Below are 13373 nucleotides of genomic sequence, written 5' to 3' on the forward strand. Positions count from 1 at the left end.
CACTACGGAAGTAGGATTGCCCAACCTTCCTTCCGAGGAGTGGCTGGTGGGTTTGAACCGCCAGCCTTCTGGTTAGCAGTCAAGTGCCTTTGGCCACTATGCTACCAGAGCTCCCACGCCATAAATTAGGGCTCCCAAATTTGCCCCTAGTTTTTCCTTGAGGAACTGTACAGTTTTAGATTTCACAGTTAAATCTTTGATCCACCTGGAGTTCGTTTTTTGTATGGTGGGAGGTACAGATCTTGTTTCATTTTTCTGCAAATGTATACACTGGACATTTTTTTTTTTTGCAGTGTTCCATTCCCTCCCCTCCCACCCCTGGCAGCCAGCAAAGAAAGTTTCCCTCCATATATAACCTTTCCTTGACCCTCCACAACAACATACTAATACTATATTTATCCTTCTGTGATTGACTTATTTCACTCAGCATAATGGCCTCTCAGTTCATCCATGCTATGCGGTGTTTTGCAGACTCTACATTATTCTTTAGTGCTACACAGCATTCCATTATGTGTATATACCATAGTTTGGTCATCCACTCTTCCGCTGATGGGCATGTAGATTGTTGCCATCTTTTAGCTATTGTAAATAATGCTGTGATGAACATGAATGTGCATATATCTGTGCCTGTCCTGGCTCTCACCTCTCTAGGAATATATCTAGCGATGGGATTGGTGGGTCAAATGGTTATCTTCAATTCCAGCTTTCTAAGTAACAGCCAGCCATATTGCTTTCCACAGTGTTTGTATCACTTCACAGTCCCATCAGCTGTGTGTAAGTGTCCCAATCTCTCAACATCCCCGCTAGCATTTGTTATTTTCTGTCTTGTTGAACTTTGCCATCAGTGCTGGGGTGAGACGGTATCTCGTTGTTTTTTGATTTGCATCTCTCTGATGGACAATGATTGTGGGTGTCTCTTCATGTATTAGCTAGCCACCTGAATATTCTCCTTGGTGAAGTGTCTATTCATATCTTCTACCCATTTTTCAATTGGATTGCAATCCCTTTGCTGTTGAGGCACTGGAATTTTCTAGAAATCTTACAGATATGCCCCTTGCGAAATATATAATTATTGGCAAATATGAATTTGTTGTCATTTTTGTTATATGCTTTTTCATGGTGTCAATTTCTTTGCACCATGTAATTTTCTAAGCTGAGTTTGTTTTGTCTACGAACGTTTTATCACTTCCTTCATTGCTATTGTTTTAGTATTTGCTAAATATTTGTGCTGGTCTTCTTTTTTATTTTGATGTGAAGGTTTATAATTTTTCTCTGCAGTTACCCTGTGGTTTATAGTTTTCTTCTCAAGTTTAGAACAGTCCGTTCTATCTTGTAGTCTTGACTTCCCTACCATCTAGAAGTTCTGTAATGACACAGTTTTTCCCCTTTTTGGTTTGCAGTTGTCCTCGTTTGTCAATTGATGTCTCTGGTTCCCTGTTTACAATCTTATAGGCTTATTTACTTTGGATACTTCCATAGCTGGGTTGTTTTCTGGGTTACATCATCATGTGTGTTAATGGTCAGTTGTTCTTGGCTGTTGTTGCTTCTATGTCCAAAGAGCTCCCTCTAGCATCTCTTTTAAGGTTGGTCTGGTTTTAACAAATTCCCTTAACTTCTGCTTATTTGGAAATGTCCTAATTTCACCATCATATATAAGGACCAATTTAGCTGGGTACATTATTCTTGGTTGGAAATTTTTCTTTTTCAGAGTTTTATATATACCATCCCATTGTCTTCTTGCCTGCATGGTTTTTGCCAAGAAATTCGAGCTTAGTCTCACTAGTTGTCCCTAGTAGGTAACCTTTCGTTTTTCCTGTGCTGCTCTCATGATACTTTGCCTGTGGTTTTGGTGAGTTTGATGATGAATGATATGTCTTGGTGATTTTCTCTTGGGGTCTATCCTGTTTGGGGTTCGCTGGACTTCCTGAATGGATAAATTCTCATCTTTCACGATATCAGGAAAATTCTCTTCCAACAAATCTTCGACAATTTTCTCTGTGGTATTATTTGTCTCTTCCCGTTCCAGAATTCCAATTACATGTAGGTTATTCCTTTTGATGGTATCCCACATGAACCTTCGACTTTCTTCATTTTGTCTTAATCTTTTTTCTGATTCATCCCTTTCCAAAGAAGTGTTCAGGTATTTGCCTTCAACCTCACCAATTCTGTCTTCCACTGATTCAATTCTGCTCCTTTGTTCATTCAATGTCTTGTCTATTTCTGAAAATTTAGTATTAATCTTCTGGATTTCTGTCTGTAGATTTTGTATTATTTCTAATTTTTCATTTATCTTGTCATTTTGTTCTTGTATTATCTTTTGAAATTGTTCTAGGATTTTCTCTGTGTTTTCCTTGCTCTCTCAATTCACTGAAGATACCGAAATATAATCTTTTGAATTCTTTATCAGGGAGTTCCAATGCTGTATCTTTCTCAGGGATATGTTTTAGGTCTATATCCTGGTCCCTTGTTTCTCCTGCTTTATCTTGCTTCTTTGTGTTGATTGTGATGCTCTGTCGTCTCCAAGGCATTGTGACATTTTTGTGTTTCTATTTAATTGGTGATTTTATGTTGGAGTGACTTGCCCACGATATTCGTTTTCTTTGTGTACATTATTATCTACCAAGCAGGGTACTTTGGTGTGCTCCTCTATTCATTAGTTGACAGCACTTATACACTTACCACCTGTCTCCTTTCCTGTTGTCAGCCTCTCGTATATCTCTGCCGACCTTGGCAAACAGAGCTTATTCCTAGGTCCCTGGAATCTGAATGAGAATGTTTTAACTTTAAAATCCAAATGGTTGCCACTTGTAAAGATTCAAAATGGCTGCCACTTTTAAACATTCCAAAATGGCTACGCCCTCGGTCACTTTAAATATCCAAAATGGCTGCACCCTCAGTCACTTTAAATATCCAAAATGGCTGCCATGTGTAAACAATCAAAATGGCTGTGCCCTTGGTCACTTTAAATATTTAAAATGGCTGCTGCTTATAAACAATGAAAATGGCTGTGCCCTCCGGACACCAGGAAAGTCAACAGCCCAGGTTGTATCCCTCCTTGCTGTTTCCCTTCTTAGTCGTAGGCCACCAGTGCAGTTGACCCTGCAGCCCTTGGTGACCAGGGCTGATCTTCAGGTCAATTCTCAGGTCCCAACACCACTTGGAAATATTCAGGCTGTTGGTCCTGTCAGGGTAGCTAACAGTCCACAGCTCTAACCATCTCTGTACTCACTGTTTTCTTTCAAGGTTTTCCGCTAGTTGGTGGCTAATCCACTTCTGTATAGTTCCTTTCAAAGCTCAGGGCTCCAGGATTATCTTCTGTATCTATCAATTGGTTTTTCTTTTCTTTGTTGAAGAGGGTCTGTGTCGCTTGTCTGCCTATTTCTCCATCTTACCGAAAGCCTACACTGGCCAATTGTTTGAGAAGTGGATGACCTCTTCCTTCTTCCGAGTCTGTCTTAGTCTGGAAGCTCTGCTTAAACCTGTCCATCATGGGTGACCCTGCTGGTATTTGCAATACTGGTGGCATAGCCTCCAGTATCACAGGAATACACGAAGCACCATATTATGACAAACTAACAGATGAATGGTGGCATAACCCATTAAAGAGATGCAAATCAAAACAACAATGAGAAACCATCTGGCCCCAGCACTAATAGCAAAGTTCAACAAGGCAGAAAACAAAAAAATTATGGCGAGGATGTAGAGAAATTTGGACTCTCATACAGTGCTGGTGGGACTGATACAACCACTGTGGAAAGTAGTATGGTAATTCCTTAAAAGGTTGGAATTAGAAACACCATCTGATCCAGCAATCCCATTACTAAGCATATACCCTAAAGAAATGAAAGCCAGGGCAAGAATAGATATATGCACACCTATGTTCATAGTAGCACTATGTAAAATAGCAAAAAGGTGGAAACAACCTAGGTACCAATCAACAGATGAATGGATAAACAAACTGTGGTACATACACACAGTGGAATACTACATAAGACTAAAGAATAATATAGAATCTGCAAAACACTGCAGAATGTGAATGTACTTGGAGGACATTATGTTGAGTGAAATAAGTCAATCATAGAAGAACAAACATTATATTAGTTCATTATTGTAAAAAGTCAAGGAAAGGCTTATGGAAGGAAACTTTCTTTGTTGGTTACCAGAGGTGGGAGGGAAGAGAAGGGAGTGCTGCAAAAATAAAAAATAATAAAGTAAAAAGAACAAAAAATTAATGCACATCAGAAAAGAACAATTACATGAGGCAGCAGAGAATTAGGAACAATCATATGGCACTATCTGTAAATGTTGGATTTGTTTAAAAAGGAAAAATCAAAGAGGACTGGACCAGTTAGGGCAGATAGAAATGGGACCTGGGCCTTGCGTAGAACCTAGATACCTGGGAAGAATGGGCCATCTCACAATCAAGATGCACAGACATGAATGTTTGATATGGTTCAGACACATAGAGAAAGTTGGCCTATTTAAGACGGATGGTGAATGCTAAGGAGTTGGGGGAAAATTTGGGTTAGAAAGATTATAAATGACATGGGAAATCAAGCCAATAATTTTAACTTTCATGTGTTAGTGAAAAGAAAAAGCCACAGAATGTTTTTTTAGTAAAAGGGTGACTTTAGTAGTCTGTTCCAGTTTAATCACCTTTTTAATTAAGAGGCTCTTCCTTCAGTATATCAAAATTCTTTCTTACTGTAATGTTAAGTCTATGTCCTGTTTTAGTTCTGTGTGGCAGAGAAAAATAACTAGTGAATAGACTCACCGTAAGAAATTTTCATACATGTTAAGGAACATATTAACTCATCCTTTAATATGATCATTGTATGTCACTGAGTCAATTACTACTCATAGCAACCCTAAAAGACAAAGTAGAACTGTCCCATAGAGTTTCCTAGGTTGAAATCTTGATGGGTGCAGATCAGGTCTTTTCTCCCATGGAAGTGGTGGGTGGGTTCAAACCACCAACCTTTGGTTAGCAGCTAAGCACTTAACTACTGTACCACCAGGGCTCCGTAATTTCCTCTCTGGACAATATTAATTGCCTCCTATATCTTAATAGGCTGTACCTTCTGTAAACACTCTTATAGGTATATACTCTTGTAGAATTCCAACTTTTATCATTTATCTTAAAGCAGGCTCAGCTGCTAACCAAAAGTTTGGCTGTTGAAACCTACTAGCCTCACCATGGCAGAAAAGACCTAGGGATCTGCCCCTGTAAAGACTACATCCTAGGAAACCCTTTGGGGTAGTTCTACTCTATCACATAGGGTCATTATGAGTTGGAATCAGCTTGATGGCACACAACATTTTCCCAATAGAGTCTCTGGGTGGTGCAAACAATTAAGTACTGAAGGAAAGCTGGCTGTTTGAAACTTCTGAAAATCCTACAGAATGCAGTTCTACTCTGCACATGTGATGGCCATGAGTCTGAACTGACTCAACAGTAACTAGTTGGTTTATTTATTCCTCCGACACTGTTCCTGAGATCTATATAGCCTTATATATATACTTTTTTTGTGTGTATTCTGTAGTCTATTTTATTGCTCCATTAAGTTGCAAGGTCTACCTCATTACTGTATTTGCACAATGGTCATCCTTACTTACTTATCACACCGTATTTGACAGATGAGAGAGCAGGGGCCTTAATTATATGAGTAAATGTGTTTTTCCTTCAAGTTTCTAAATTTTCTCTAATTCCTTATGTTCTGGTTACCTAGTACTGCTCCAACAGGAAATATGCCAGATAGGATGGCTGAACAAATAAAGAGTTTATTCTCAGTTTGGTGGTTTTAAGTCCAAGTTCAAAGTGTCAGCCCCTCAACCTTGGGGTCCAGCTCTGTCTCCTGCTCCCAGCCCTACTCAGACAGTTGCTGGCTGCTGAGGCTGAGAAGCTCAAGGTTGACAAGTAAAAAGGCACAGTCCTGATGTTACCAAATCACATGGCAGGCCATTAATTTAAGTCCATTTTAAGTCCCAAAGTTGGCAGAGCATGGCAGGCTGCTGAAGAACAACACAGCTACATGCAGGGTCCAAGTGTGCCATAAGCTAGACACCATTCCCAAGGCTTCTCCTTATATACAGGAAGTAGACCACATCCCAAAGGTAGCTATTCAGCTGCTTGTGGTAGATCCCACCATGGAGTTGATTGCCAGTCTCATCATGGGGAATAACTACCACCAGCTGCCCAGCCACTCAACCAGGCCCAGCCAAGTTGACACACACACATAACTACCACACCTTATTAAAAAAAAAAAATAATTATCTCATAATTATCACTATTCCTTTTCTAGGACCAGAAAAGCCATCATTAGAAAAATATGCAAGTAAATATAGTTTAATACTTTCTGGGTGGTATTACTATACCATATATATAATAAACATCCAATGGTTGGTAGACCAGTTAATACTACTATTATTCAAATTAATGCCACAACCATCAAAGCCAAAGATGAAAAAACTGAAGATTTTTACCAACTTTTGTAGTCTGAAACTGACTGAACATACAATTAAGATGTGTTGATTATCATTGGTGATTCGAATGCAATAGTTGGAAACGAAGAATCACCGGTAGTTGGAAAATATGGCCTTGGTGATAGAAATGTTGCTGTAGATCGCATGACAGAATTTCGCAAGACCAATGACTTATACATTGCAAACACCTTTTTTCAACAATGTAAAAGGCAGCTATACGCATGGACTTCACCAGATGGAGTACACAGGAATCAGATGGAATACATCTGTGGCAAGAGGTGATGGAGAAGCTCAGTATCTTTAGGCAACACAAGGCCAGGAGCTGAATGTGGAACAAAAGACCATCAACTGCTAATATGCAAGTTCAAGTTGAAGGAGAAGACAACTAAAATAAGTCCATGAAAGCCAAGATATGACCTTGATTATATCCCTCCTGAATTTAGAGACATCGAAAGAATAGACTTGATGTATTGAACACCAATGACTGAAAACCAGAAGAACTGTGGGTTGACATCAAGAATATTATCCACGAAGTAAGCAAAAGGTCATTAAAAAGATAAGAAAGGCAGAAAAGACCAAAATGGATGTCAGAAGAGACTCCGAACCTTGCCCTTGAACAGAGAGTAACTAAAGAAGACGGAAGAATCAACAGGATAAAAGAGCAGAACAGAAGATTTCAAAGAGCAGCTTGAGAAAACAAAGTCAATTATTATAATGAAATGTGCAAAGACCTGGAGTTAGAAAACCAAAAGGGAAGAATATACTCTGCATTTCTCAAGGTGAAAGAACTGAAGAAAGAATTTAAGCCTTGAATTGCAATACTGAAAGATTCTATGGGCAGTATGTGGAATCATGCAGGAAACATCAAAAGAAGATGAATGGCATATACAGAGTCACTATACCAAAAATAATTGGTCAATGATCATCCACTTCAGGAGGTGGCATATGATTAAGAACCAATGGTATTGAAGGAAAAAGCTGAAGCTGCACTGAAGGAATTGGCAAAAAAGGAGGCTCTGGGAATTGACGGAATACCCAATGAGATATTTCAACAAATGATGATTCACTGAAGGCACTCACTCAGCTATGCCAAGAGATTTGGAAGGCAGCTACCTGGCCAACTGATTGGAAGAGATCCATATTTGTACCCAGACCAAAGAAAGGTGATCCCTCAGAATGTGGAAATTATCGAACAATATCACTGATATCACACACAAGTAAAATCTTACTGAAGATAATTCGAAAACAGTTGTAGCAATATATTGACAGAGAACTTCCAGAAATGCAAGCTGGATTCAGAAGGGGACATGGAGCAAGGGCTATCATAGCTAATGTCAGACGGATTTTGACTCAAACCAAAGAATACCAGAAAGATGTTTACTTGTGTTTTATTGACTACGTAAAAACATTTGATTAAGTGGATCATAACAAATTATGGGTAACACTGAGAGAAGAACGGGAATTCCAGAAACTTAATTGTACTCATGAGGAATCTGTACATAAACAAGGAGGCTGTCATTCCAACATAACAAGAAGATACTGCATGGTTTAAAATTAGGAAATGAGTGTGTTGTATCCTTTCCTCATATCTGTTCAATCTAAATGGTGAGCAAATAATACAAGAAGCTGGTGGAGTATATGAAGAAGAACAGGGTATCAGGATTGGAGGAAGGCTCATTAACAATCTGAGATATGCAGATGACACAACTTTGCTTGCTGAAAGTGAGGATGACTTGAAGCACTTACTGATGAAGATTAAAGACTAGAGTGTGCAGTATGGATTACACCTCAGTATAAAGAAAACACAAATCTTCACAACTGGACCAATAAGCAACATCATCATGGATGGAGAAAAGACTGAAGTTGTCAAAGACTTCATGTTACTTGGTTCTCCAATTAACACCAAAGGAAGCAGCACTCAAGACATCAAAAGACGTGTTGCATTGGACATATACATTGCAAAAGACTTTTTTCAAGTGATGAAAAGCAAAGATATCTCCTTAAAGACTAAGACATGCCTAACCCAAGCCATGGTATTTTCAGTCACCTCATATGCATGTGAGAGCTGGACAATGAATAAGGAAGACCGAAGAAGAGTTGATGCTTTTGAGTTGTGCTGGCAAAGAATCTGAAAGTACTATGGACTGCTAAAAGAACTAACAAATCTGTCTTGAAGAAATGCAGCTGGAATGTTCCTTGGAAGCGAGAACGACCAAACTTCATCTCACCTACTTTGGTCATGTTGTCAAAAGGGACCTTTCTCTAGAAAATGATGTCATGTCTGGTAAAGTGGAGGGTCAACAAAGATTGACTGACACAGTGGCTGCAGTGATGGGTTCGGTTATAGTAGGGAGTGTGAGGCTGACATGGGACCGGACAATGTTTCATTCTGTTGTACATAAGGTTGCCATGAGTTGGAGATGACTTGAAGGCACGTAACAACCATCAGTATAATGCAGAAGCTAATAAAGTTAGCTATGCAATCTTAATTTGTAAAATGTTAAAAACAAAAATCCACCAGTGTTTCCTTTCTAAAGACAAAAGTTTTTGCAACACATTGTGCAAATGGGAGTTCACCATCTTTTTAAAAAACTTTAAATGATATAGGAAAACAAACCCTAGCCAACCACTTATATTAGGTGCTAAGGAGAGTGGGAGCTCTGGTAGCATAGTGGCTAAGGCACTTGACTGCTAACCAGAAGGCTGGCAGTTCAAACCCACCAGCCACTCCTCGGAAGGAAGGTTGGGCAATCCTACTTCCGTAGTGATACTGCCTCGGAAACCCAAGGAGGGGTCGCTATAAGTCAGGGCCGACTCGACGGCAAACAACAACAACAACAACAAGGAGAGTAGCAAAGGAAATAGAAGGCAACATCCCTATCCTTTCTAGAACATATCGTTAGCAAAAGATTCAGGAAGAAAATACAAAATACTGACAAACAAAATAGAAAACCTACATAAAAATGCATAAGCAACTTGTTCACACATACATAAACCAAACTCACTGCCATCGAGTCGTTTCCAACTCATAGTGACCCCCATTGGGTTTCTGAGGCTGTAACTCTTTACAGAAGTAGATCTCCCTGTCTTCTTTCAGTGCAGCAGCTGGTGGGTTTGAATCAAGTGCCTTATGGTGATATATAAATTAATAACTACACATACATGTATTTAATGTTACACCCACAAACCAAAAAAAAAACAAACCAACCTCAATGCCATGATGCTGATTCCGACTCATAGTAACCCCCTACAGGTTTCTGCAGTAGTCAGTCTTTATGGAAGTAGATTGCCCAGTCTTCTTTCCACAGAGTGGGTCATGGGTTTGAATTCCCAACTTTCTGGTTAGCAGTCAACTACTTTAGGCACTGTGCCACAAGAGCTCCTTGTTATACCCACACACAGGTACAAAACCAGACTCTCTCCTTCCCAGGACCTAAATTACCTGCATGTAGTTTTCAGGGGTTATTTTGTATTACTCTCAGTTCTACAGATTTTCCTACAATCACAAGAGAGTTCCACAATCCTGTTATCTTTGTCTACTCCCCAAACTCTGCTGACATAGAAAGTGTATTTCCTGCATGCTCACAAGCAAGAATAAAGAAATAGGTTATCAAATATAGTAGTCATTTAACAGGGCCACTGCAACCTCTCCCACATCTTTCCTTTCTTATTCTTATTCCCTATATTCTGTTCATGCAAAGAATTCCACCAACCACAACTCCTAAATCCACAACTACATACCTGGGAGCTGGGTTGCTTAGGCTCATCCATTCTTCCAGGAGACTCACTTCTGGCTCTGTGTCTTTCCGTCAAAGGAACAATACTGCCAGAGGGGCTAAATCTGTCAGAAGAGGAGCATAAAGGAAACTAACAGAAAAGTAGTGTCAAAGAATTTCAAAATGGCGATGTCTTTCCCCCTTTACCGAGTGGCTGAGGAAGGGGGAACAAACTGCTTAGCAGGGAAACTGAAAAATACTTTCACAGAGTAAATATACTATCTGATTTGAAATAAGATGTCTATATGAAAGGTCTGCCCAAATAAATTTAAGAAACACAAAATGATTTACCAGTTAAGACTCTAAGAGCTGGTGAAGCTGAAGCAAAAATATAAGCTTCTATCCTTACACAGGAGCCCCTGGGTGGCACAAGTACTTGACCACTAGCTGAAAGGTTGGTGCTTCAAACCTATGAAGACATGTTTCAGAAGAAAGACCTGGCAATGGCAATCTTCTAAAAGGTGACAGCCTAGAAAACTCAAGGAGTTCTATTCTGCACACATGTGGTCACCATGAGTCAGAAATGACTCCATCGCTACTAACCACAATCCTTACACAAGTATTAAGTGGTAGAACATAAAAGAAATCCAGGGAATGTAAATTAAAACTGGATCTATAATTTTATTTCTATGTAACAATTAGGTTTTTAGTTACCTCCCTCACCTCCCACGATAAAATTATATATTTCACGCTGCTGATATGGATCAAGGAGATTAAAATTTTCACATTTAAATTGGTATTACTTCTAATACAGTTCTAACACAGGGGAACATAAGTACTAGGCTTGACAATATTTTAACTATAAAGGTGACAAGAAGAAAAACACACAAATCAAGACAACCAATAGATATAGTATGTACTATCTGACCTCCTGTGGTATGTACATCTCTCAGGATAAGGTAAATACCAATGTAACAGCTTCTTCAGTTTTTGTTGTTCATGGAGCTAATTTTAACTTATTTTTAAGAGAGGAAAAGAACACCACCAATCAAATTGGTAATTCTTTCTTTCAACTGAGACTTCCTTTCAACTGATTTAAAGTTATTGGTATTTCCAGCTAAAAGAAATATTCTAACAACTGCAATATATGTGAAGGAGAAAAGTGAGGGCATAATAGTACTGGTGAAAAAAAGGAGACACTCAGGTCTGTGGTGGCAGTAGTCACTGCTGAACACAAACAAGGAAGCTATCATCAAATGATAAATGAAAAGAAGAACAAAAACATTTAATTAAAAATTTTTCTTTGGAATGACTGTATTTATACTAACATATGAAGAACAATCACTGCTGGTGCCATATTTTCTCCAGTCTGGCTGGCAGAGACAGAGAAAAATAAATAGTGCTACAAAGGAAAGTGAAATTCCCCAAGCCCACCTACCTGTGTGATAACATACCAAGGAAGGGCAATGCTACCAGGTTCCCCTGATGATCAGCTCCCTGCCTGGAATTCCAAGGAAGCCCTGGAAATTACTGATCCTAGTGTGGCTGCAGAAGCTATTCTGACTCATGGAGCGTCTACCTTTACCAAAAGTTCTTGCAACATTTTTGAATTATTTCAGGACTAGGAGCTTCCTGCTTTAAAAAAATAAGAATGCAAGTCTTTTGGCACACCTCCAGTTTTCCCAACAGCAACTTATTTGGCTAAAAACATTAGGTAAGGAAGACACTCTCTGTACTAGAGGGCCCACCTCAGTGAAGTCTGTACAACAGTCATCAGGTAGACAAACAAACAAACACTTACCTGTCAATTTCACTGCTGGTTGGCCGAGCCACCTTGGCTCCAGAAGACCCTAGAGCATAATTTTCCTGTCCTATAGAACCATGGCCCGTGGTGTCAATCACCATGGCTGTGACCTCCTCTGCACTACTCCCATCTTCTCCAGAAGGCTGATTCTCAGGCCCAAGCCACTCCTCCAAATTTTCAGTTTTGATATGTACTGCTCCAAGAACCCTAACTTCATCATCACTCCGAATCCCCCGGTCTGCTACTCCTGTCTCCACATACCACTGTCCTGCTCGGTTGATCCGAAGAATGGGCTCCCGGCTTTCTACATCAGAACTCTGTTCAATTATTTGAGGACTGATGGACTCCTCGGGGGGACTCAGCTCTCTGATATCCAGCACAGCACTAACCTGACCTCGCCGGTTTCCCTTTGGAGTATTATGTCGTGGGCTAAGGGAACGGTTTAGATTTGGTGTAACCCTATGAGACTCTGGAGGTCTCTCTTGATGTTTTGTCCTTGTTTGACTTAATTCGGCTTCAACCTCAGCCACATTAATTTTGAAATGAATGCCTTCTAGGATCTGCGTGCATTTGTCTATGATATGCTGCATCTGCAGAAAACTGGCAGCTGTCAGGTAGCTGATGATATCTGCTAGTTGCAGGCATATCCGTCCTGTATAACAGAAAGAAAGGAGCTGTTCAAAAACAGTAGGGTTCTTGATGACTGAAATGGAGACAGTACTCATCTCATTCAAAGACATGTGATCCCGGAAATAGGGGGAACTGGCAGCCAGGACCACTTTGTGAGCCCGAAATGCTTGTCCTTGCACATTGACCACAATATCACAGAGACGGCCCTGCATGCGCAGCTGGTTTAGATGGCTCAGGACAGAATTGCTGAAGTCAGGGATCTCCAGTTGTATGTTCCCACCTTTCTCCATGGTTGGGCCTGAGGGTGTGGGCAGGCATTCAACCCTGCTGAAAGAGGAAACCATATTCTTATTAGTAATTCTAATTTTATTCCCTTGGTGCTTTGCAATTCCAACTCTGCAATATAAAAATATGATTTGGTAAAATCTCAAAACTTACAAGTAAAGAGAGATAACTTCCTTACCTTTAGATGTGGAAAGAGAAGTGCACTTCCTTACGTTTAGATGTGGAAAGAGAAGTGCAAACAGGTTTTTTTCAGTCTAAGTTTCAAGGTAAGAGAAGTTAACACAAAAAAGCAATTGTTAGACTTCTAAAATTTCAGACTGTAACCATACTTTCCTTATTAAAAAGTCATACAACATCAAAATGGATAGAAAGTAACTAGAATAGAGGGGGGGAAAGCACTTAAGACTTTTTTTTTTTAAGTGTTAATCATAAGGTATTTGCAGACTGAATACAAA

At 39.6% G+C, this 13373-nt stretch overlaps 1 protein-coding gene across 1 annotated transcript in view; it reads right to left on the reverse strand.

Moving 5' to 3' along the window:
* Positions 1–12923, reverse strand: part of ZBTB37 (zinc finger and BTB domain containing 37) — a 46715-nt gene extending 33792 nt beyond the window's left edge. Inside the window, exons 1-2 of the mRNA XM_007947104.1 lie at positions 12001–12923; positions 10225–10324 (exon numbers count right to left, since the gene is read on the reverse strand). Of these exons, the coding sequence (XP_007945295.1) occupies positions 10225–10324; positions 12001–12923 (1023 nt within the window). The remainder of the gene's footprint in view (positions 1–10224; positions 10325–12000) is intronic.
* Between the last annotated feature and the right edge of the window lie 450 nt (positions 12924–13373).

Source organism: Orycteropus afer, unplaced genomic scaffold, assembly GCF_000298275.1.
Source record: "Orycteropus afer afer isolate SDZICR_OR568_19922 unplaced genomic scaffold, OryAfe1.0 scaffold00175, whole genome shotgun sequence".
Classification (NCBI taxonomy): domain Eukaryota; kingdom Metazoa; phylum Chordata; class Mammalia; order Tubulidentata; family Orycteropodidae; genus Orycteropus; species Orycteropus afer.